General features: G+C 35.0%; 2 protein-coding genes across 3 annotated transcripts in view; one reads left to right on the plus strand and one right to left on the minus strand.

The window, feature by feature from the left end:
• Positions 1-27,236, plus strand: part of KIF18A (kinesin family member 18A) — a 94,155-nt gene that overhangs the window by 38,266 nt on the left and 28,653 nt on the right. The gene's annotated exons all lie outside the window — the stretch shown is intronic.
• LOC119538429 (acyl-protein thioesterase 1-like) lies at positions 5,898-6,506 on the minus strand. Of its 2 annotated transcripts, XM_037841356.1 has the most exons (2): positions 6,462-6,483; positions 5,898-6,421 (listed from the first exon to the last, which is right to left on the minus strand). In XM_037841356.1, exons 1-2 carry the CDS (start codon positions 6,481-6,483, stop codon positions 5,898-5,900), a joined length of 546 nt encoding a protein of 181 aa, XP_037697284.1. The 2 variants fall into 2 exon arrangements, with proteins under 2 accessions (XP_037697284.1, XP_037697285.1); XM_037841357.1 differs by having other exon boundaries at positions 5,898-6,506.

The following is a 27,236-nucleotide window of genomic DNA, read 5'->3' on the forward strand; positions in this document are numbered from 1 at the left end:
GCTTAAAAATTAAGAGTAACACTCCTAGGAAATCCTTCATAAAAAGAAAATCAAAGCTCAATTGCAAGCTATCTAAAAAACAATGGGAAAAGAGTAATAAAATATATACTCCAAGAAGAATTTATGGTTTTAAATTCTTTCCTTATTAAACAAATTAAAAAATATATATATTGAGTTATTTTAATAAAATATACTTTCTGTCAAGTTATTAGTTGGAATTTTGTTATGTTTTGTTTTCTCTTTATTATGTCTCATTCCTTTTTCTCTCAAGCTGTTGCTCTTCCTCAAATTTCTAGTAAAATTTCATTGTCCTGCATATTTATTAATAGACTAGGCTGATAATGATTGGTTTTTAAGTCTTTATGGAAGTCTGGATGTCCCCAGGCTTCCAGTCTACTTTTCTTTCTTTCTAGTGATGATGCTAGGTGGTTTCCACTTTGTTTAGAGAGTTTTGACTTGCAGTACAACACCACAGTCATCTGTGGAATAGTTAATCCACTCATCATTGAGTCATCTAGCCGACTCGCCATTTTTTTTTTCTTTAGTTTAGATTGGGGAAGAGCAGCTCTCATGCATATCAGGGTCATGATTTTTCTCTTCTAGATTTTCCATTAATCAGATCTCATCTGCTTTCCATATTCCAAAAATTACCCAGTTTCCCCTATTAGCAACCATTGTTGTTTTCTATCACTGATGTTGTATCAATGCATTTTAAGAGACAAATGAGGCAAATCTCTATATATGTGTATATTTGCTTTTTTTTCTTTCAGTATGGTCTCTCCATTTTGTAACTGTCACTCAAATATTTGCTATATATTTTTTTCTCTTGAATGTTTGTTTTTTGTTTAATTGTTTCTGCTCTTATCTTTATTATTTTTATTATTTCATTTCTTCCATTTTCTTTGACTTTATATTGCTCTTTTGTTTCCTATATAGTATTTCTTCATTTTCAAAAACTATGGCAATTTTCTGTCTTTTTGTTATTGATTTCTAGCTTACTTGAATTGTAGTTAGGAAATTTATTGTGTGGTATTTTTTTTAATTAGAGAAGTTGGTTTACAGAAAGATCATGCAGAAAATGCAGAGTTCTCAAATACCTCCCTCCCAAATACAGACTTTTACCTATTATTAACACTTTCATTAGCATGATTCCTTTGTTACAACTGATAAAACAATTGTTATAATTATACTACTAACTATGGTCCATAGTTTATATTAGGGTTCACTGTGTTGTATAGTCCTATGATTTTTAATTTTTATTCTAGTAACATATATACAACCTAAAGTTTCCCCTTTTAACCACATTCAAATAAATAATTCAGTGGTGGTCATTATATTCATAATGATACTATTACCACTATCCATTACCAAAATTTTTTCATCACCCCAAACAAAAACTCTGTATCAAATGAGCATTAACTCTCCATTCCCTAACCGCATGCCAGCCACTGGTAAGCTGTATTCTAGTTTCTGAGTATGAATTTGCTTATTCTAATTATTTCATATCAATGAGACCATACAATATTTTATCTTTTGTGTCTGGATTACTTCACTCAATATGACGTCTACAAGGTTCATCCAGTTGTCAAATGGGTCGACATTTCATTCCTTTTTACACCTGACTAGTATTTCATTGTATGTAAGTATATACCTCATTTCTTTTATCCATTCATTGGTTGATGGACACATTGGTTACTTCCATCTTTTGGCAATAGCGAAAGCCACAATGAACATCGGTGCAGAAGTATCTGTTTGAGTCCCCGCTTTCAGTTCTTTTGAGTATATGCCTAGAAGTGGTATTACCAGGTCATATGGTAATTCTGTTCTTAACTTTCTGAGGGACTGCACCACTTTACATTTGTACAAACAATTAACTAGTGTTCTTATTCTGCACTTTCTCTTCAATACCTGCTGTTTTCCATTTATTTAATAGTAACAATTCTAGTAGTTATGAAATAGTATCTCACTGTGGTTTTGATTTGCCTATCCCTAATGGTTAATAATGCTGCGCATCTCTTACTGTTTTTCTAAGCTGTTTGTTTATCTTCTTTGAAAAATGCCTATCAAGTCTTTTGCCCATTTTTAATTTGGTTGTTTGCCTTTTTGTTGTTATGTAGTAGAATTTCTTTATATATTTATATTCTGGATATTAAACTCTTATCAGATACGTGGTTTCCAAATATTTTCTTTCATGATGCACAGAAGTTTTCAGTTTACTAAAGTCCCATTTGTAAGGTATTCTGTCGCAAAAGATGGTCAATGAAGCTAAATGGCAGGCAACAACAAGTTTATTGAGAGAAGCTGCAGGGTGGCCCCAGCCAGCAGAAAGAGACTACTCAGAAGGGAAAACCACACAGTCGGGTGGCGGGATTCCTTTTTTTATCGAGTTTTCTGCCAATCGGGGCGTTACATGGGATCTTGGAAGTGTAAGGTTTGTGAGCTTTGGCCAATAGGGAATTACACATCGTTTATCTTGTAACTTGACAATACCTGGTTTGTAGGTTTAAACAGGAGAGGTGGTGGAGGGAGGGAACAGTGTTGTGGTATATGGCCTGATCTGCAACCTGGCTTTACAAAAGAGAGAAAAGGCAGGGGGTGCAGGGGTGCGGGGGTGGGCGGGTTGGGTGGTGGCCCAACACCATCTATTTTTTTCTTTTGTTACTCATGTTTTTGGTGAAACATCCAAAATATGATTGCCTAACACAACATCCTGAAAATACTTCCCTATGTTTTCTTCTAGGAGTATTATAGGTTTGGTTCTTATATTTAGGTCTTTGATCTATTTTTGAATTAATTTTTGTATACAGTATGAGAGTAGGAGTGCACCTTCATTCTTTTATCCAGTTTTCTTCCACCATTTGCTGGACTCCTCTTTCCCCAGTTAGTGGACTTGTCACCCTTGTCAAAATTAATAGGCAATAGATTGTTTACTTCTGAACTCTGAATTCACTTCCGTTGGTCTACATGTCTGTACCATGCCGCTTTTATTACTGAGACTTTGTAGTGAGTTTTAAAACAGGAAATGTGAGTCCTCCAACTTCATTCTTCTTGTTCAAATCATTTGCCTATTCAGGACCCCTTCCATATAAATTTGATGATTGGTTTTTCCGTTTCTGCAAAGAAGACTGTTGAAATTTTGATTGGCATTGTATTGGATTTCTATATTATTTTCTATAGAATTGACATCTTAATAATATTTTGTCTTCCAGTCTCTGAACACAAAATGTCCTTCCATTTATTTAGATCATCTTTGATTTCTTTTAGCAATGCTTTGTACTTTTCCGTGTATAAGACCTTTACATCTTTGGTAAGATTTATTCCTAGATATTTAATTCTGTTAGTTACTATTGTGAATAGAATTTTTTTCTCAATTTGCTCTTTAGATTATTCATGACTAGTGAATAATAACAGTGCTGATTTTTAAAGCAGTTTTACTGATATATATTAACACCCCACACAGTCCATACAAAGTGTACAGTCTGTGGCTCACAGTATATTCACAGAGTTGTATATTCAATACCACAATCCATTTTAGAACATTTTCATTATTTAAAAAACAAAAAAACAGCCATACCTTTTGTACCCCCTTATTGACACTTACTATTGGTGTGGTACCTTTGTTACAGCCAATAAAAGAATGTTAAAATATTACTGTTAATAGTCCATAGTTCGCATTAGGTGTATTTCTTTCCATGTACCACACTATTGTTAACACCTTGTAATAGTGGTATATGTTTGTTCTAGTTCATGAAAGAACATTCTCTATTTCTACTATTAACCCCAGTCATCATCCACAACAACGTTCACTGTTATACAACCTAATGTTTTATCCTCTAGCTTTTGTTCTAGTGACATACAGGACCCTAAACTTATACTTTCAACCACTATAACAGACATGATTCAGTGCTGTTATTTACACACCCAATAATGTACTACCATCACCATGATACATTTCCAAACATTTAGAATCACGCTCATTAAAAAAGTCTGCACAAATTAAGTATAAATTCCCCATTCTCTGTCCTCATTCATAATATAGAATATCTAAGTTCTAGATGTTGAGTTTGCTCATTTATTAGGTTCATATTAGTGAGATCATACCATATTTGTCCTTTTGTGTTTGGCTTATTTCATTCAACATATGCCTCCCATATGTTTTTTTTTTTTTTTCTTTTTTTTTTGAAAGGCAGAATTAAATTTTATTTCACATTGATACAAACCGTGAAAAAGATTTACATTTTCCCACACTACAGTAAAACTTTTCAACGGAATAAGGTATCTTACCATAAATAACATGTTTGTTTGTGTAACTGAATATAACTGTTTATATTCTTCAAAATAACAATGTGTTTGTAAATGGTTGTTTAAAAGTTTTAAATCCAAACATAAACATATGGCTTAATTATTAACATTCTTTATTGTAAACTGCCAAATTATTTCCATTATCAATTAGCACCCATTTATACCGATGCAATCCCATCACTGTTTTATCAGTTGGAATATAGCCCCAAAATTAACAATTCAAAATACCAAGCATAAACTTCAATTAAATATTAAACTGTGTAGTAATTATACCATATGTATCAACTTCTGACTACCCTTTGTTACACAGAAATTTGTTTTCAGTAATCTGAAAATACTGACTATATAAAATCAAAGGATTGCTATTTTTATGTTTGCACAAAAACTAAAAAAACATTTGATTAAAGTCAAAATTTCAAAGACATTCATTGGCAGATAAAAACCAAAGCAAAATTTTCTGATGGATTCTAATTTTCCACAGTAGCTGGTTTAAAACACATATAAAATAAGTAAAATTAAACTCTATGCTACAAGGAGAATCATCTTAGATCAAATCACCTTAGAAATTACAGTTTTTAAGATCAAGTCTTTAATATTTCAGAACATAGTAAGGTATGATTTAATCATTCTTCCAGTTGATTACAGAAAATTAAAATCACAGAACCATTCCTGTTCCCTGAACTAAAGATTCTAATAACTGAGTAAGTCTAAATTTGGACTAAAAAACAGTTGAAGAAATAAGTAGTGTAGAAGTTTTAAGTGATGTCTGGTTTCATTATAAGCATAAATGCATCATAAATACCATATGTCTGTGATTCAGAATGTCAAATTACAGCATTTATTAACACCTGATGTTTATGGCAGGGAAGCAATATTTGGTTTCTGTGAAAGATAATAAAGAAAGAACATGTGTCTTTTCTAGAAAGGAAAGAGTATTAAATGGAAATGATAAGGAAAAAAAGTGGTCCCCCAAATAAAAGGGCCATTAATTGAGGAGAGCAATAATATTACTCTTTCATTAACATGTAAAAGTATTATCCCTATTATTAGGAATTATATAATACCATCTCATTTTTTATTATCATTTTGATGCATATCTATACTACCTTAGTTTGTATTACATTTGTTATGTATATATGAATACATATATAAAAATATGGCCACTGTATGGTGACTAGGCAGTTTTGGAATAAATCCATAGTCTAAGTTATGACGCGCTTAAATCATTTATATCTTAGATACTCATTTATACCTGAAGAAATTTTCTCTAAGCATACTAATAACTTCCAAATGATGTAATGAATATTCTGGTTGCAGTATTTTATTATTTTTCTGAATTACATTTGGGAAAAAGAAGCTAGCTGCTTCACCTATTTTAATACTAGTATTACTCTGGGATCACATTATACAAATACATGAAAAGAAACTTAAAAGAACATACATTTCCCATGAGGAGACATTTAGTTTGTCATTGGTACATCTTTGCAAAACATTCTAACACTGCAAACAAGAAGTTTCAGGATTGGGCACATTTAAAAGTTTCTGCTCTACCACAGTGATGCTGGTGTACTTCTACCCAAGGCCTCTTAGTGATGTCAATCAACTGATGGTAGGACTTCCTCAATGAATTGCTTGATATCCATCATTTCCTGGTGACATGAATTGTGCATCAAGCCCCCATAGGTTTTGAAGGTTACATTGGCTGGATTTACCAATGTTTTTAGCTTTTCAGTAGTAAGGGAACCAAACATCAGGGGGACTAAGGGATTGCAATCTCCATGGCACTGGAGGATAGACATATCTTTATTAGTGCCAGTGATAGGACCCTGTGGAAATGAATCCTGAAGTGGAAGCCAGCAACTGAGTGCAGCGACACCTGCCAGTTTCTGCTGTGTGGTAAGAGCAGTATATAAAGATAAAGCTCCTCCCTCGGAAAATCCTCCCAAAATAATCCTGTTAGAAGGAATTCCATTCTTCACTTCTTGGTCTGTCAAAGATTTGACATTTTCTGCTACCTGCTTGATTCCAGGTTCATCTTCCTGTGAATTGAGTGAAAGCCCAATAATATCAAACCAAGGAGGCATACTCATATTCATATTTAATGTTACAGGCATAACCGGTGCATGCAGGCAGATATATTTGATATGTGAACTTCTGATACCTGCAAAGGCTTCTGCCCATCCATGCCCTTTGTCTCCTAATCCATGGAGACAGCGGGCAGTGGGGCTGACGTGTTATTGCTGCACACGCACGGCTCAGCGGCCGCAGTCGGAAGCGGAAGGGAGAAAGAGCACCTCCCATATGTTTTGAGAAGTTGTGTTTTCATTTTCATTTGTCTCAAGATTTTTACTGATTTCTCTTACAATTTCTTCTTTGACCCATTGATTGTTTAAGAATGTGCTATATATTTGTGAATTTTCCAGTTCTCCTCCTGTTACTGTTTTCCACTTCATTCCATTATGATCAGAGTGAGTGCTTTGTATAATTTCAATCTTTTTTAAATTTACTGAGACTTGTTTTGTGACCCATCATGTTATCTATCCTGGAGAATGATCCATGACCACTTGAGAAGAATATATATCCTGCTATCTGAGGGTGCAGTGATCTATATATATGTGTGTTAGATCTATTTCATTTATCATGTTATTCAAGTTATCTGCTTCCTTATTGATCCTCTGTCTAGACATCTATTTCTCTTTTCAGTTTTGCCAGTATTTTCCTCATGTGTTTTGGGGCACTGTGGTTAGGTGCATAAATATTTATGATTGTTATTTCTTCTTGGTAGATTGGCCCAAGAATCTATAGTGTCCTTTATCTCATAACATTTTTGCACTTGTCCGATATTAGTATAGCTACCCCAGCTCTTTTTTGGTTACCATTTCTGTGGAATAACTTTTCCAACCTTTCACTTTCAACCTATTTGTATCCTTGGGTCTAAGGTGAGTCTCTTGTAAACAGCATATAGATGGATCATGCTTTTTTATCCATTCTACCAATCTGTGTCTTTTGGTTGGAGAGTTTAATCCATTAACATTCAATGATATTATATAGGCAGCACTTACTTCAACCATTTTATCCTTTGTTTTTAATATGTCATATCTTAAAGTCCTTCATTTTTGAAGGACAGTTTTGCCAGACAAAGAATTTTGAGCTGGCAGTTTTCTCTTTCATTGTCCTAAATATTTCATACCACTGCCTTCTTTTCTCCATGGTTTCTGATGAGAAATTGGCACATAACTTTATTGTGTTTCCCTTGTATGTGGTAGGTTGCTTTCAGGATTCTCTACTCATCTTTGGCATATGACATTCCAATTAGTGTATGTCTTGAAGTAGGCCTATTAGGATTTATTCTGTTTGGAGTACATTGCACTACTTGAACATGTATATTTATGTCCTTTATGAGAGTTGTGAAATTTTCAGCCTTTATTTCCTCATATTCTTTCTGTGCCTTTTCCCTTCTCTTCTCCTGGGACATGTGATACATATGTTTGTGTACTTTGTGCTGTCATTCAAATACCTGGGACCTTGCTAAATTTTTCCCGTTCTTTTCTCTGTTTGTTCTTCTCTAAGATTTCAACTGTCCTGTCTTCTATCTCATTGATTCTTTCTTCTGCCTATTCAAATCTGCTGTTGTAAGCCTCTAGTGTATTTTTAATCTCTTATATTTTTTCTTTCATTACCATCTTTTCTATTACATTTCTTTTTATGTTTTCAAATTCTTTGTGTTCACGCAGTGCCTTCTCAGTGTCCTTTATCTCCTTAGCCATATTTTCCTTCTCCTTGAATTGATTTAGGAGGTTTGTTTGAATATTTTAGATTAGTTGTTCCAAATTCTGCATTCTAAAGCTTTAATTTGTTTCTTTGACTTGGCCATATCATCCTGTTCTTAGTATGAGTTGTAAATTTTTGCTGGTGTCTTGGCATCTGATTATCTTGGCCGGTTTACTTTGGAGGTCAGTTTCTCTCTCTTGCCTAGGCTTTTCTTGTTGATTGGTTTTGTGCTAGTGCATTTCTTTGGAACTTGATTTACCTTATTATAGACCTTTAGAATAGCTCATGTTTAACTGATCAGATTTTTTTCAGCTCTTATTCATCTGTTTCTTGGTCTGTATATATGGTACAATTTTTGAGATTGCACTATTTGTGCAGTCATTTCACCCCCAGGAGAAAGTTTCCTTTCCCCTGTTCCTTTTCCAGGAATGTTGATCTGTTCCATTTGTTTTTCAATTAGACTTTCTAGTTTCCTAACACTGCTTTCATTGTCTCTAGCTTCTTTTTCCTGTAGGGCAAATTCTGGGAGGGCTGTCACTCCAGAGAGCACTTTCCCAAATCAGTATTGCTCAGTCAAAAAATGCCAGTGACTTAGGAAGAGGGCGTAGATCGGTTCCACAGTGCCCTGGGAAGGAGACCCCAAGGACGCCAAACCTTTTTGATGGCTTCCCACATCTGTGCTTTCCTGACTATCCAGCAGATGACACTCTTCTGTAAACTGTTCCCCACAGTCCTAAGGTGGTTAAGCCAGAGAAGAATTTTCCAATTCATTGTTTCAGGCTGACACCTAGTAGATTAGCTTCAACATATAGGCACCCCAGAATGTTCATTATGGTTACTCTGCTTCCCTGGGAACAAAGCCAGAGACCACCAATGGGACTGCTGGCTAAATTCCATATTACACCATGGAGAGGTTGGGGGAGGGTCCAGTCCACTGTGATCTTCTGTTATTTTTTAATGTGTGTTTTCTTTATTCAACATTTTCCCAGTTACTGTAACTCTTTAGCTCTTTCACGGAGAGTTTTGGAAGATGGCCATGCCATTTTTTGCTGGATGTTCTCTGGGGAACTTTACCTTGAAGCTTCTTATGCTGCCATCTTGGTCAATCATAAACACTGTATGATTTTAATTCTCTGAAATTTGTGAAGACTTGCTTTATGCCCAACCTATTAGTTGGTGTAAATGTTTCCTTTATGCTTTTAAAGGATATATATTTTGCAGTTGTTGGTTGCAGTATTCTGTTTAAGTCTGTTAGGTCAAACTGGTTGTGTTCCTCCAATCTTACTATTTTCTTTTTGTATACATGTTCTGTTAGGCACTGAGGAGAGCTATTTAGAAATCCCACTATAACTTAGATTTTTCCATTTTATATTAGTTTTCTATTGCTGCTCTAACAAATTGCTCTATTATGCCTATGTGATTGTACTTTTACTTCTCTTACTTGGGTACATAGAACTTTCTGAATTTGTGTCTGGATTTAGTTTTGGAAAGTTCTTAACCATTATTTCTTTAACTATTGCTTCTGCCACTTTTACTATCTCCTGTTTTTCTGGGACTCTATTTACATTGCATGGTTCTTTCTCGTTGTATCATCTAAGCATTTTAATCTCTCTTCTGCTTTTCATAGTTTGTCTCCCAGAATAATTTCTTCTCTGATAGTCTCCAGTTTACTCTCTTTTTTCAGCTTTGTCAAATTGCTGTTAAATTGATCCAGTTCTTAATTTCAGTTATTGTATTTTTACTTCTAGAAGTTTCATTTGATTATTTTTATAATTTCCACTCCTCAAAAATTCTCATTGAATACAATTAATATAGTCATTTTGAAGTCTGTGTCTGAGAATTGCAAAGTGTAGGTATCTATGGTTTCATTTCTGTTGTCTGTTTCTGTGGGTTTTCTTTTATGTAGTCTCATTTCTTCATATGTGTGCTAATTTTGTATGTGTTTTCTAGACTTGTAATTGCATAATTGTTTACAGAAATAATTTGAGACTTCTGTGATGATATCTTCCTTCAGGAGAATTTAAGTTTGCTTATTCCAGGCTCCTGGTGGCACTGGTAATCTAAGATCAGCTAAGTCCATTTTCAAAGTTTTAAATGATTTGAAACTCTTTTTGCAACGGCTTGCCTAATTGTAATATAACCTTAGAGTGTAGCTGCTCAAAACACAAAGCAAGGAAGGTTAGGAGGGACTCCTAACCCTAGATTCAAGTTCTGGCATCCTGGTCCTACTAGGCTCTCAAAAATGTTGCAAAGCCACCTCCTCTAACGTCAGCAAATAACCTTTAGGTTAAAGCAGCTAAGGCAGAAATTACCTTCCTGAACCTCCTATAATCACCATCTTCAGAAAGCTGTTGGCTTTCCAGTGCTTTCAAGTAAATGCATTTTATATTTTGTACAGGTTTTTTTTTTTATTTGCCCTCTGTGGGGAGATAGGGATTTTGGTCTAAATTACCTAGATCTCTATTTTTTCTCAGAATTTCCCTATGTTATACTTTTACTTAAGGTGACAGGGAAGTTGGGTAGATTCTCTTTACTAGAAAATGATGTATGCATGCATACATATGTGTGTGTATGTTTTCTTTCTTTTTTCTTTTTAAGAATGTGTTATAATCATTAAACCTGACCTAATTGAAATTAATTTTAGAAAGCAAAACTTTAAGATTTATTCAAATCTTTTCACACCTTTTGGGTCTTGATTCTTTCTTTATGATATGTTCAAAATGTTGGAGAGGAAATAGGGTTTTTACACCAAGATTGAGAAATACTGACTACCTGTTATATAATGGTCATTATTCCTTATTTTAAAATCCATATTTCACATACAACATAATTACATAGGCTACACTTGTCAACAATAAGACAAACATTTATTGGTTCTTAATTTCTTTTTTTAACATTCTCAAAAGGAAAGACTATTGAAGTAGTGTTATATTTTATAAATATGCTTTTTTTTAAAAAATGGATTTTGTTTTTATTATGTTTTGTTCTAGGTTTATTTTAATGTTTTGTTCAAATGATTTCATAGATTATTTGTTTAGTATGTCTTGTCCATTTTATGAATTATGTATGTTGTATGCATTATGAATAATCACAGAAGAATAACAGGAAAGGTGTATATAAGTGAGTTCACATAAATATTTATTGTTCTTGGTCTTAGAACATTAGAGTAATCCATAGAAAACAAGTATAAATAATGTATTTATGTTTGCATTCTAAAGACATGAAGCAATATCCAGGTAGAATATATTACTAAGATTATAAATAGCAGTATTAGCAAATTTTAGAGGTAAAATTGAAGAGACTCAGCCTATTCAAAATGTGAATCAAATGTGTCTCATTCAGCTTAAGCGTACACCTGTATCACTGACTTTTTTTTTCCTATACTCTCACAAACAGGAATATCAGGAGATTCTGTTGTTAAATTTCAAAAATGCTAAATGCTGTGGGATATAATATTTTTTCCAGGTGTCTTAAGGGCCTCTAGAGAGTATTTACTTAACTGCATACTTTTTATTGAAAACACACAAAACAGAATAGTTTTAAAAATCTGAGGAGATTAACCATGGTTAATTTAACCTGTACTCTCTTATTGGGCATTTGGGTTGTTTTAATAAGTTTTCATTATTATAATTAATATTGTAGTAAACAAATTTGTTCATCTTGGTGCTTATGTCTGATTATTCCTGTGCTGAATTCCTAGAAGAGGCATTTTTTTTAAGTTTCTAACATATGTTATCAAATAACCTCCCAACTCCCTTAACCCCCCACCCCTCCCACTTCCAAAGATTATATCAATTTTAACTCCCATGAACAGTATAAGAAAATGAGCTCTTCTCTCCTTTTGGCCTTTAGTGTCAAAATGTTTTTAATTTTTACTTCTTGGCAAAGCATTTTTGAACACATAGAAGCACAAAGAATACTATAATAAGCCCCTTGTACCCATAACCTTACTAAAGATTATCAACTCAAGACTAGTGTTGTTTTGGCTATATCCCCATCTGCTTTCCTCCACTCTGTCTTGTACACTGGATTATTTTGAAGCAAATCCCAGAGAGCATATTTCTTCCATTTACATATTAGTAGGTATCTAAAAGAAAATGCAATGCCCTCTTTGCTCCTAATGTCATCAAATACTTAGTCGGTATTCATAAATGATTTGTTTTTATAGTCTGTCCAAATCAGGATACAAACAAGATCCATACATGTTGTAAAATAGTAGCCGTTATCTATCAAATCTTTCTTAATCTGGGATATTCATTCTCTCTCCCTCTGTCTCTCTCTGTCTCTCCCACAAACACACACACACTTTGCTAATTATTTGTTGATTCATTGCAATTTAATAGCCATGTATATTATCTCCTTTCCATTTGAATTTGTTTGTATACTAGTATAGTTGAACATATATATATTTTTTATTTATGTAAGAGTCTCTTTTGCTTTTCTGTGAATTGCCTAGCCATCATATGAGTATTTTCTGATATAGTTATCTTTTGTATAAATTGCTATTTATTTATAAGAGTTTATTAAGTATAAGACTTTATTCATTCTCTCAACAATATTTATTGAACTACTATTATGTGCCAGAGGCTTATCTAGATACTAGGGGTACATCAAAATATAAAACAACTTCCCCTGCTCTCATGGAAGTTGCATTCTGTTGGAGAGAGAAACGTAATAAATATAATAAGTAAATTAAACAAAAGTTTAGAAGGTGGCACATGCTATAGGAAAAGAGAGTTCAGGAGTGAGAGGGTTGGAAGACAGGAGGTTCTATTTTATGTAGGATGATCAGAGTAGGTCTCTTGAGAACTTGAAGGGGGTCAGGGAGTTAGCCTTTTGGATATCTGGGAGAAGTACCTTTTTTAAGTAGAGAGAACAAGCAGCAGTTAGGGATTCCTAACACTTTGTCTACCTGATATGTTCAAGGAATTGATAAGGATATATGACTAGTACAAAGGAAAAAAGAAGAGTAGAATATGATATCATAAAGGGTAAGAGGGTAATGTTCTTGGTCTTAGAACATTAGAGTAATCCATAGAAAGAAGTATAATTAATGTATTTATGTTTGCATTCTAAAGGCATGAAGCAATATCCAGGTAGAATATATTACTAAGATTATAAATAGCAGTATTAGCAAATTTTAGAGGTAAAATTGAATCAGGCAGATCATGCAGAACCTTGTAGATCATTATAAGGGCTTAGGCTTTTACTCTGAATGAAACAGGGAGCCATGACCTTATCTGAACAGAGAAATAACATCTCAGTCATGTTTTAATAAGATCCCTCTGGCTGCTGTGTTGAGAATAGACTAGAATGTCTAGGATCAAGGTAGTGAAGAAGCTATTGCAATAATCCAGGTAAAAGATGGCAGTGGCTCAGACCAGGATGGTAGTAGAGTTGGTGAGAAGTGGTCAGATTCTAATATATTTTGAAAAAGCCAACCAGGTTTTCTTGACAAATTGGATTTGGGATATGAGAGAGAAAAGAAACAATCATAGATGAGTCTAAGAGAATTGAAATTGGCACCTGGAAGAATGGAGTCTCCTTATAAGTGATGGAAAAGGCTTCAGGGGGTCAGGGTTAGACTGAAGGTGGCAGAAGATTAGGAGTTGCATCTTGGGCATATTAAATTTGTCTAAGATATATCCCAGTAGAGATGTCATATAGGCAGTTGGATATAAGAATCTGGAGTTCAGGAGAGAAATCTAAGTTGAAATAAAAATTTGGGAGTAATTAACATTTAGATGATGAGATAACCAAAGATACTAACCCTTTTCATGTAATATAAAATTGAATTACCTCCTTCAAGTTTATTTACCCTTAATCTTGTTTGAGATGTCCTTTATTGTTACTAAAATTCTAAAACTTTTATGAAATAAATAGCTCTTTTTCTCTCTGTCTCTGACTTTATCATTCCTTGAAAGGCCTCTCCAACCATAAGTTTTAAAAAGTTTGCTTTTATTTCCTCCTAATTTATTTTGGTGGGGGAAGACTGGCAAAAATATAAGTTTATTTTATCCAAGGAGCCTGTTATTCTTTTTGCTGAACAATCCATTCTTAGGGTACCTGTGGTTTACACACAGTAAGCAGTCATTTATGATTCTGTGTATTGGATTTCTATCCTATTCTTTTGCCTATTTTTCTATCCTAGAGCTAGTAGCTATGATTTTAATAATGATACTTTATAGTATATTTTTTATATATAGCAGTGCTAGTCCCCCTTCATTATTTGTTTGTAAAGTGTTCTTGGCTAGCTCTGACTTGGAAATGACTGTTAGAATAATTTTTTTTCCAATTCCAAAGAAAATATTTTTCAGAAATTTATAACTTAGCTCTATGAGTCTCCACATCTTTCCATTGTCCAGTCTTCTTATTCTGGTAACAAGTTTGTCTCTCCATATCTAAATTTTCTTGTATATTCCTCAGCAAAGTTTTAGAGTTTTCTTCATATGTATCCTGAACATCTGTTATTAAAGATATCCCTAGATACAGTATTTTACATTTTTCTGTGGACTATTTTTATTTATATTAATAGCCTATGTAACATCTTATTCCAGAAACTACCTTTTGTTAATTTTAATACTTTGCCAATTTCAGTACTTTAGATTTTTGGATATATATTTATTTGACTTGAAGTCCTTGTTTTCGAACTGCATGTCTATTGACTTGGAGTAAAATGTGCCCCTTTTTTGGGGGTCTGAAAAACAGAAAGAGTACTCACTGAATATGGTGCAGTATAGGGGTACTGACATCAATGTTTATTTATAGAACTGATTAAATTTCTGACATTAAATGAAAAGTTCAGATTCCCTCATTATCCATCTGGAAATCCCCATTTAGTAATATCTCTTTTTCTAACCTTTCCTTTTTTTTAAATTTTGTACCTTATGTCAGTGGTTTTATCTTAAAGCACTACAAAAGAAAAGATATTAGTAGAACCAGTTTCTTATAGTACAGATATTCTAATTGAATATAGATTTCCTAGGTTTCCCCTAAAATTCCTTGAAATGAGGAAATTTCATGTAAATAATTGGAAATCTCTAGCCTGGTTCCTCATTTTAATCTTGTTATATGAAGTAACAAAAATGATTTTAGAGCTGAATCTTCCATATTTTCCCCCTTTGGCAACTGAATTTTATCATTACCAATCAATAGTGGAAGTTTTACTTAATAGCTCTGAATACATTTCATTTGACCCTTAATCCCCGTTTGCATAAGACAGTGTTCAGTGATTCATCTGTAACTGCAAAAATCACTGTAAATTAAAGGGCTCTTTGCACTGTCCTCTTTTTTTCCCATCTTAAATAAGCATGTCTAGTGGGGGAAGATGAAACTTAGAGGAAAGCAGATTATCTGCTATTTCCCACAGAGACAAATATCAAAAGGTTAGGATGATTTATTATTCAGAGTGGTGGATTAATTTAAAGGACTTTGACAATTCTTTAAGAAAGGGGAAAAAATGTACTGTCTTTTTAATATTTGTATATAGCTAAATGTTATCTATATAGGCATTAATACTACAATAACCACAAGGTGTCTTACAATGCATTATAAAATGTTTATTAGTTTGGTTAAGTTAGTGGTATCTTAAGGTTACGTATCTATTAAATAGTTAAAATTCATTCACCTGTATCATTTGCAACTATGAATTCCATCAGTCACAAGGCTGTTGAAAAGAACCCAGATTTATAATTAGTGCAGTAATTGTATCAATCATTCGTAGCCTACTAGTGTTTATTGAAATGCATATATTAATACTTGATTTCACTGTAGAACTTTGCCAACTAATTTTAACTTAGCATAGTTTCCCAAAATACCTCCACATAAGTACTAGCAAAATAAAAATCCTTGCCATCATTTTGTCCCAAACCTCAAATTAGATCTAATGCCATTCATCAGTATCTCCCTGTCATGAACCCTACTTTGCAGCCTTTTACTCCTGTTTGCTAAATACTGCATTCTGCTTTTTACACTAACGTAGAGCTCTGCAAATTTTTAGTGTTGCATTTTTAAGCTTTTGATAAATTAGTTCCTCTGGGTAAAATCATTCAGGACACATGATATGGCACATCAAAAGATGACCCCAAAAGGCCTGCCCATTTTTTGACAGAGGGATTTTTAACTCATTAATGATAAATTATCTAGTCACTTGTTAAAGAAATCATGTGTGAAATATGCAAAAAAGCTGAAAAATGTAGATACCCCCTTCCCCCCAACCTAAGTAACCATAGGAAATTGCCAGTTAGTAGTTGGATTTTAGAGATTTATGTAAAGCAGAGCAAGAGAAAGAAATGATAATCTTAATTCAATTTATTTTAAAAGATTTTGAGAACATTTGATGTAAGAAATGAATAATTATAGTGACATCTAAACTAGAATCCATTTCTCTTGTCTCTCGCCTCTACAATCCACTCTTCATGCTGCCACTAAAGTGATTCTAATAAAGTGCAGACCTCTTGGAGAGTCTTCAAAGACTTTCCAAGTCGAATGTTAAGCTACAGACACACTTTAATCCAGCACCTGGTGTCCCAGCCTTACCTTAAACATGCTTTGTGCTTCTTGCCTCAGCAGTTTCTCAAGCTTTTCCCTCAATCTTGAGTGCTGCTTCCTTACCCTCTGACTCACATTCTGGCCGAATAAATCCTTCTCTTCACTGAGAGTCTAATTCAGATACTACTTTATTTATGAAACCTTCCTTTCAATAGATCCTCTCCCCTTAATCTGCACATAATCTTTTTCATTCCTGTATTTTTTGTTCCATTATTATAGTAAGTATCATACCTTCCCTTCCTTCTCTCCAACAGACTATAACTTAATTGACAGTTAAGAACCAATTTTTTCCGTAATTAATTTTAAATTTTTTGTTCTTTTCTCTATTTTTTTAATTTTGTTATTATCTTAGCAATAGATATTCCTTTTATTGTAATTTGGAAAAGTCATCAAAAGAAATTTTTCTCATTAATTTACATTAATATTTTGTTTTAATAGCCTTTTGGACTTCTTCCCCAAGCATACGTATGTGGTTTATATTTTTTTAACAACAAAAAAAATGAGATATCATACATATAGTTGATAACCAGCTTTTTTTTTTTACTGAATCATTTGTTATAGATATGTTTTCCTATAAAGAAATGTGAATTTGTCATTTTTAATAGCTGCGTATTAATTATATTTAATACCTTACTAATGAATATTTAGTTTGTTTTCACATTATTCCTGTTATAAGCAACACTCCATTAAACGTCTGTGTATGTGCATGTTTCCCAACTTGTCTAATTATTTCCTTGGGTTAAGCCTCTAGAAATAGAATAGCTAGATAACACTATGTACAAAATTTAAGTATTTGATATGTATTGTTAAATTATTCCCCCAAATGTTATAACATTACCACAGAAATACATAATGAAGATGAACATTTTTTTCATGTGTTTTTGTCTAATTGTTGTTTGTTGTGGATTAATTGTCCATTTCCTTTGCCTTGTTTTTCTATGTTGTCTTTCTTTTTTCTTATTTGTTTTGTAAGTGTTCCTTCTATATTTATATAGAGGGATATATTTTCATGTAACCCAATTTTAAGTTATAAAGATATCCAAATGCCATCCACTTAGTTTCTTTCTAGTAACAGCTCAGTTTTGGGGGATAATGTGGTTTATGGCCTACACATATTTTTGAATTGAAAATTTTATTTTTATGAGTTTTATGTTAATTATATATCTTATTACTTTGTATTGCTTTGTTTCTTTACCTGACTTCCCCCTGATAAATGAACAATAAATGGAAAACAAAGCATATCCAGCTCTGCCATCAATAGATATAATTGAAATTATTACTTTGAGCATGTTACTTTCTTGCTGTAAGCAACAAACTGTAAAATGAGGAAGTTTAAATGATCATAAATGTCAACCTAGTACTAAATTCTGGGTCCTATGTATGAGATCATCCCTACTGTGACTTTTCTGGTGGTTTATAATTAATCAGTAATTAAGACCACCATTTTAGGCTGGGAATCGTAAAGAAAATATTCAATAAAAAATAGGAATAGAATGCTAAATGAAAGGATTTCTGTGACAGAAATGTCCTAGTTAAAGTGGATAAGGGTTTATATTACTTGGGTTTTTATTACTGCTGAGCCCAAGTAGTATAGTGTGATTATATTTTCTTTTTGCTACTGGGAAAATGTGTGTGCAAGTTTGTTCCTTTTCTTCTCTAATAGGTTAGAGGGATGGGGTGAAACCAGGCATTTGGCTTTAAATTATTTTGGCATTACTTGTCATTGATGATTCTCTGACTTAAGGACATTTCTTATAGTAATTGAAATAATCTTTTAAAAGAAAAAATATGCTGATATTTCTTAAAACTATCTTTAGGAAAATGAACATGAAACAACTCTATTTTTCTCTTTTCTTTTGGAATACATGCTGAATGACATCATAACCTTTCAGTATTCATCTAATATTTCCATGCTGTATGCTTCTACTGCTGTTTCTTGATTCATCTAGGTTTGGATGTTTTCAGTCTCTCATGAGAGGTGAAAATTTAGTTAATTTAGCCCACAACCTTATTTCTTCTTCTGTCATCCTAATATAAATGCTTAACGGGAGGCGGGGAAAGATGGCAGACTGGTGAGCTGTATGTTTTAGTTACTCCTCCAGAAAAGTAGGTAGAAAGCCAGGAACTGCGTGGACTGGACACCACAGAGCAATCTGTCTTTGGGCATACTTCATACAACACTCATGAAAATGTCGAACTGCTGAGATCAGCAAAATCTGTAAGTTTTTGCGGCCAGGGGACCCGCGCCCCTCCCTGCCAGGCTCAGTCCCGTGGGAGGAGGGGCTGTCAGCTCCGGGAAGGAGAAGGGAGAACTGCAGTGGCTGCTCTTATCGGAAACTCATTCTACTGATCCAGTCTCCAACCATAGATAGACAGAGACCAGACACCAGAGAATCTGTGAGCAGCCAGCCCAGCAGAGAGGAGACAGGCATAGAAAAAAAAAACAACACAAAAAACTCCAAAATAAAAGCAGAGGATTTTTGGAGTTCTGGTGAACACAGAAAGGGGAAGGGCGGAGCTCAGGCCCTAAGGCGCATACGCAAATCCCGAAGAAAAGCCGATCTCTCTGCCCTGTGGACCTTTCCTTAATGGCCCTGGTTGCTTTGTCTCTTAGCATTTCAATAACCCATTAGATCTCTGAGGAGGACCCATTTTTTTTTTTTTTTTTAATCCTTTTTTCTTTTTCTAAAACAATTACTCTAAGAAGCCCAATACAGAAAGCTTCAAAGACTTTCAATTTGGGCACATCAAGTCAAGAGCAGAACTAAGAGAGCTCTGAGACAAAAGGCAGTAATTCAGTGGCTGAGAAAATTCACTAAACACCACAACTTCCCAAGAAAACGGGGGTGTCCACTCACAGCCACCATCCTGGTGGACAGGAAACACTCCTGCCCATTGCCAGCCCCATAGCCCAGAGCTGCCCCAGACAACCCAGTGTGACGGAAGGGCATCAAACAACAGGCACACACCACAAAACTGGGCGTGGACATTAGCCTTCCCTGCAACCTCAGCTGATTGTCCCAGAGTTGGGAAGGTGGAGCAGTGTGAATTAACAAAGCCCCATTCAGCCATCATTTGAGCAGACTGGGAGCCTCCCTACACAGCCCAGCAGCCCAGAACTGCCCTGGGGGGACGGCACTCACCTGTGACATAGCACAGTCATATCCTCAACAGAGGACCCGGGGTGCACAGCCTGGAAGAGGGGCCCACTTGCAAGTCTCAGGAGCCATACGCCAATACCAAGGACTTGTGGGTCAGTGGCAGAGACAAACTGTGGCAGGACTGAACTGAAGGATTAGACTATTGCAGCAGCTTTAAAACTCTAGGATCACCAGGGAGATTTGGTTGTTAGGGCCACCCCCCTCCCCGACTGCCCAGAAACACGCCCCACATACAGGGCAGGCAACACCAACTACACACGCAAGCTTGGTACACCAATTGGGCCCCACAAGACTCACTCCCCCACTCACCAAAAAGGCTAAGCAGGGGAGAACTGGCTTGTGGAGAACAGGTGGCTCGTGGACGCCACCTGCTGGTTAGTTAGAGAAAGTGTACTCCACGAAGCTGTAGATCTGATAAATTAGAGATAAGGACTTCAATAGGTCTACAAACCCTAAAAGAACCCTATCAAATTCAGCAAATGCCACGAGGCCAAAAACAACAGAAAATTATAAAGCATATGAAAAAACCAGACGATATGGATAACCCAAGCCCAAGCACCCAAATCAAAAGACCAGAAGAGACACAGCACCTAGAGCAGCTACTCAAAGAACTAAAGATGAACAATGAGACCATAGTACGGGATATGAAGGAAATCAAGAAGACTCTAGAAGAGCATAAAGAAGACATTGCAAGACTAAATAAAAAAATGGATGATCTTATGGAAATTAAAGAAACTGTTGACCAAATTAAAAAGATTCTGGACACTCATAGTACAAGACTAGAGGAAGTTGAACAACGAATCAGTGACCTGGAAGATGACAGAATGGAAAATGAAAGCATAAAAGAAAGAATGGGGAAAAAAATTGAAAAAATCGAAATGGACCTCAGGGATATGATAGATAATATGAAACGTCCAAATATAAGACTCATTGGTGTCCCAGAAGGGGAAGAAAAGGGTAAAGGTCTAGGAAGAGTATTCAAAGAAATTGTTGGGGAAAACTTCCCAAATCTTCTAAACAACATAAATACACAAATCATAAATGCTCAGCGAACTCCAAATAGAATAAATCCAAATAAACCCACTCCAAGACATATACTGATCACACTGTCAAACACAGAAGAGAAGGAGCAAGTTCTGAAAGCAGCAAGAGAAAAGCAATTCACCACATACAAAGGAAACAGCATAAGAGTAAGTAGTGACTACTCAGCAGCCACCATGGAGGCAAGAAGACAGTGGCAAGATATATTTAAAATTCTGAGTGAGAAAAATTTCCAGCCAAGAATACTTTATCCAGCAAAGCTCTCCTTCAAATTTGAGGGAGAGCTTAAATTTTTCACAGACAAACAAATGCTGAGAGAATTTGCTAACAAGAGACCTGCCCTACTGGAGATACTCAACGGAGCCCTACAGACAGAGAAACAAAGACAGAACAGAGAGACTTGGAGAAAGGTTCAGTACTAAAGAGATTCGGTATGGGTACAATAAAGGATATTAATAGAGAGAGGGGAAAAATATGGCAAACATAAACCAAAGGATAAGATGGCTGATTCAAGAAATGCCTTCACGGTTATAACGTTGAATGTTAATGGATTAAACTCCCCAATTAAAAGATATAGATTCGCAGAATGGATCAAAAAAAATGAACCATCAATATGTTGCATACAAGAGACTCATCTTAGACATAGGGACACAAAGAAATTGAAAGTGAAAGGATGGAAAAAAATATTTCATGCAAGCTACAGCCAAAAGAAAGCAGGTGTAGCAATATTAATCTCAGATAAAATAGACTTCAAATGCAGGGATGTTTTGAGAGACAAAGAAGGCCACTACGTACTAATAAAAGGGGCAATTCAGCAAGAAGAAATAACAATCGTAAATGTCTATGCACCCAATCAAGGTGCCACAAAATACATGAGAGAAACACTGGCAAAACTAAAGGAAGCAATTGATGTTTCCACAATAATTGTGGGAGACTTCAACACATCACTCTCTCCTATAGATAGATCAACCAGACAGAAGACCAATAAGGAAATTGAAAACCTAAACAATCTGATAAATGAATTAGATTTAACAGACATCTACAGGACATTACATCCCAAATCACCAGGATACACATACTTTTCTAGTGCTCACGGAACTTTCTCCAGAATAGATCATATGCTGGGACATAAAACAAGCCTCAATAAATTTAAAAAGATTGAAATTATTCAAAGCACATTCTCTGACCACAATGGAATACAATTAGAAGTCAATAACCATCAGAGACTTAGAAAATTCACAAATACCTGGAGATTAAACAACACACTCCTAAACAATCAGTGGGTTAAAGGAGAAATAGCAAGAGAAATTGCTAAATATATAGAGACGAACGAAAATGAGAACACAACATACCAAAACCTATGGGATGCAGCAAAAGCAGTGCTAACGGGGAAATTTATAGCACTAAACGCATATATTAAAAAGGAAGAAAGAGCCAAAATCAAAGAACTAATGGATCAACTGAAGAAGCTAGAAAATGAACAGCAAACCAATCCTAAACCAAGTAGAAGAAAAGAAATAACAAGGATTAAAGCAGAAATAAATGACATAGAGAACAAAAAAACAATAGAGAGGATAAATATCACCAAAAGTTGGTTCTTTGAGAAGATCAACAAGATTGACAAGCCCCTAGCTAGACTGACAAAATCAAAAAGAGAGAAGACCCATATAAACAAAATAATGAATGAAAAAGGTGACATAACTGCAGATCCTGAAGAAATTAAAAAAATTATAAGAGGATATTATGAACAACTGTATGGCAATAAACTGGACAATGTAGAAGAAATTGACAATTTCCTGGAAACATATGAACAACCTAGACTGACCAGAGAAGAAATAGAAGAACTCAACCAACCCATCACAAGCAAAGAGATCCAATCAGTCATCAAAAATCTCCCCACAAATAAATGCCCAGGGCCAGATGGCTTCACAGGGGAATTCTACCAAACTTTCCAGAAAGAACTGACACCAATCTTACTCAAACTCTTTCAAAACATTGAAGAAAATGGAACACTACCTAACTCATTTTATGAAGCTAACATCAATCTAATACCAAAACCAGGCAAAGATGCTACAAAAAAGGAAAACTACCGGCCAATCTCCCTAATGAATATAGATGCAAAAATCCTCAACAAAATACTTGCAATTCGAATCCAAAGACACATTAAAAAAATCATACACCATGACCAAGTGGGGTTCATTCCAGGCATGCAAGGATGGTTCAACATAAGAAAAACAATCAATGTATTACAACACATTAAAAACTCGAAAGGGAAAAATCAATTGATCATCTCAATAGATGCTGAAAAAGCATTTGACAAAATCCAACATCCGTTTTTGATAAAAACACTTCAAAAGGTAGGAATTGAAGGAAACTTCCTCAACATGATAAAGAGCATATATGAAAAACCCACAGCCAGCATAGTACTCAATGGTGAGAGACTGAAAGCCTTCTCTCTAAGATCAGGAACAAGACAAGGATGCCCGCTGTCACCACTGTTATTCAACATTGTGCTGGAAGTGCTAGCCAGGGCAATCCGGCAAGACAAAGAAATAAAAGGCATCCAAATTGGAAAAGAAGAAGTAAAACTGTCATTGTTTGCAGACGATATGATCTTATATCTAGAAAACCCTGAGAAATCAACGATACAGCTAATAGAGCTAATAAACAAATTTAGCAAAGTAGCGGGATACAAGATTAATGCACATAAGTCAGTAATGTTTCCATATGCTAGAAATGAACAAACTGAAGAGACACTCAAGAAAAAGATACCATTTTCAATAGCAACTAAAAAAATCAAGTACCTAGGAATAAACTTAACCAAAGATGTAAAAGACCTATACAAAGAAAACTACATAACTCTACTAGAAGAAATAGAAGGGGACCTTAAAAGATGGAAAAATATTCCATGTTCATGGATAGGAAGGCTAAATGTCATTAAGATGTCAATTCTACCCAAACTCATCTACAGATTCAATGCAATCCCAATCAAAATTCCAACAACCTACTTTGCAGACTTGGAAAAGCTAGTTATCAAATTTATTTGGAAAGGGAAGATGCCTCGAATTGCTAAAGACACTCTAAAAAAGAAAAACGAAGTGGGAGGACTTACACTCCCTGACTTTGAAGCTTATCATAAAGCCACAGTTGCCAAAACAGCATGGTACTGGCACAAAGATAGACATATAGATCAATGGAATCGAATTGAGAATTCAGAGATAGACCCTCAGATCTATGGCCGACTGATCTTTGATAAGGCCCCCAAAGTCACTGAACTGAGCCATAATGGTCTTTTCAACAAATGGGGCTGGGAGAGTTGGATATCCATATCCAAAAGAATGAAAGAGGACCCCTACCTCACCCCCTACACAAAAATTAACTCAAAATGGACCAAAGATCTCAATATAAAAGAAAGTACCATAAAACTCCTAGAAGATAATGTAGGAAAACATCTTCAGGACCTTGTATTAGGCGGCCACTTCCTAGACTTTACACCCAAAGCACAAGCAACAAAAGAGAAAATAGATAAATGGGAACTCCTCAAGCTTAGAAGTTTCTGCACCTCAAAGGAATTTCTCAAAAAGGTAAAGAGGCAGCCAACTCAATGGGAAAAAATTTTTGGAAACCATGTATCTGACAAAAGACTGATATCTTGCATATACAAAGAAATCCTACAACTCAATGACAATAGTACAGACAGCCCAATTATAAAATGGGCAAAAGATATGAAAAGACAGTTCTCTGAAGAGGAAATACAAATGGCCAAGAAACACATGAAAAAATGTTCAGCTTCACTAGCTATTAGAGAGATGCAAATTAAAACCACAATGAGATACCATCTAACACCGGTTAGAATGGCTGCCATTAAACAAACAGGAAACTACAAATGCTGGAGGGGATGTGGAAAAATTGGAACTCTTATTCACTGTTGGTGGGACTGTATAATGGTTCAGCCACTCTGGAAGTCAGTCTGGCAGTTCCTTAGAAAACTAGATATAGAGCTACCATTCGATCCGGCGATTGCACTTCTCGGTATATACCCGGAAGATCGGAAAGCAGTGACACGAACAGATATCTGCACGCCAATGTTCATAGCAGCATTATTCACAATTGCCAAGAGATGGAAACAACCCAAATGTCCTTCAACAGATGAGTGGATAAAATGTGGTATATACACACGATGGAATACTACGCGTCAGTAAGACGGAACGATCTCGTGAAACATATGACAACATGGATGAACCTTGAAGACATAATGCTGAGTGAAATAAGCCAGGCACAAAAAGAGAAATATTATATGCTACCACTAATGTGAACTTTCAAAAATGTAAAACAAATGGTTTATAATGTAGAATGTAGGGGAACTAGCAGTAGAGAGTAATTAAGGAAGGGGGAACAATAATCCAAGAAGAACAGATAAGCTTTTTAACGTTCTGGGGATGCCCAGAAATGACTGTGGTCTGTTAATTTCTGATGGATATAGTAGGAACAAGTTCACAGAAAGGTTGCTATATTATGTAACTTTCTTGGGGTAAAGTAGGAACATGTTGGAAGTTAAGCAGTTATCTTAGGTTAGTTGTCTTTTTCTTACTCCCTTGTTATGGTCTCTTTGAAATGTTCTTTTATTGTATGTTGGTTTTCTTTTTAACTTTTTTTTTCATACAGTTGATTTAAAAAAGAAGGGAAAGTTAAAAAAAAAAAAAGAAAGAAAGAAAATCAAGAAAAAAAAAAATGATGCAGTGCCCCCTTGAGGAGCCTGTGGAGAATGCAGGGGTATTCGCCTACCCCACCTCCATGGTTGCTAACATGACCACAGACATAGGGGACTGGTGGTTTGATGGGTTGAGCCCTCTACCATAAGTTTTACCCTTGGGAAGACGGTTGCTGCAAAGGAGATGCTAGGCCTTCCTATATTTGTGCCTAAGAGTCTCCTCCTGAATGCCTCTTTGTTGCTCAGATGTGGCCCTCTCTCTTTGGCTAAGCCAACTTGAAAGGTGAAATCACTGCCCTCCCCCCTACGTGGGATCAGACACCCAGGGGAGTGAATCTCCCTGGCAACGTGGAATATGACTCCCGGGGAGGAATGTAGACCCGGCATCGTGGGACGGAGAACATCTTCTTGACCAAAAGGGGGATGTGAAAGGAAATGAAATAAGCTTCAGTGGCAGAGAGATTCCAAAACGAGCCGAGAGGTCACTCTGGTGGGCACTCTTACGCACACTTTAGACAACCCTTTTTAGGTTCTAAAGAATTGGGGTAGCTGGTGGTGGATACCTGAAACTATCAAACTACAACCCAGAACCCATGAATCTCGAAGACAGTTGTATAAAAATGTAGCTTATGAGGGGTGACAATGGGATTGGGAAAGCCATAAGGACCACACTCCACTTTGTCTAGTTTATGGATGGATGAGTAGAAAAATAGGGGAAGGAAACAAACAGACAAAGGTACCCAGTGTTCTTTTTTACTTCAATTGCTCTTTTTCACTCTAATTATTATTCTTGTTATTTGTGTGTGTGTGCTAATGAAGGTGTCAGGGATTGATTTAGGTGATGAATGTACAACTATGTAATGGTACTGTAAACAATCGAAAGTACGATTTGTTTTGTATGACTGCGTGGTATGTGAATATATCTCAATAAAATGATTAAAAAAAAATGCTTAACAATTTTTCATTAAATTAATATCAATAGTGACGTTCTAATGATGATGTAAATATTTATTACTGCTGAGTCAAGTAGTATTCTGTGATTATAGTTCTTTTTTTTTTTTTTTTTTTTTGCAAACTTTTGTTTTTCCTGAAGTTAATCATTGCCTAATTTCTTCATGGCTTAGTTTCCTATGTAGCTAACACTGATTCTTTCCTAATGCTTTAAAAGACTTGTACAATATTTTCTTTTCTTTTCTTTTCTTTTCCACAAAATCAAATGTCACATAACCCATCACTTCTACTTTTTTTTCTCTTGAAAACTTAAGTTTTCTTCAAGCTCATTGAATTCTTCAAAACCTTTAAAAGGTAAGGAGTCTCAGTAACAGGTCTTTCTTTGTTAATTGGTGCCTCTTTCATTACCTTTAAATTCATCAATATAGTCATGAAGGTTACTTCATAAAATATTTTAAATTAGATAATATGTAAGTGTGTGCCCAATTTTTAATTGGATTGTTTGAGTTGTAGAGTGTCTTTATATATTCTGGGTATCAAGAGTCCTTATCAGACATGTGTTATCCAAATATTTTCTCCCATTGAGTAGGCTGCCTTTTCACCTTTATGACAAGTCCTTTGAAGCACAAAAGAATTTAATTTTGAGGAAGTTCCATTTATCTATTTTTTCTCGAGTTGCTTGTGCTTTGGGTAGAAAGTCTAGGAAAACACTGTCTACTGTAAAATCCTGAAGATGCTTCGCTACATTT

The sequence above is a fragment of the Choloepus didactylus genome, chromosome 6, assembly GCF_015220235.1.
Source record: "Choloepus didactylus isolate mChoDid1 chromosome 6, mChoDid1.pri, whole genome shotgun sequence".
Classification (NCBI taxonomy): domain Eukaryota; kingdom Metazoa; phylum Chordata; class Mammalia; order Pilosa; family Megalonychidae; genus Choloepus; species Choloepus didactylus.

Excerpts from the sequence above, each read along its gene's own strand:
- LOC119538429 (XM_037841356.1), bottom strand. The coding sequence starts at position 6,483 with ATGGGCAGAAGCCTTTGCAGGT. Across the intron at positions 6,422-6,461 it reads GGGCAGAAGCCTTTGCAGGT|CGGTTATGCCTGTAACATTA; the intron begins ATCAGAAGTTCA and ends GCCTGCATGCAC.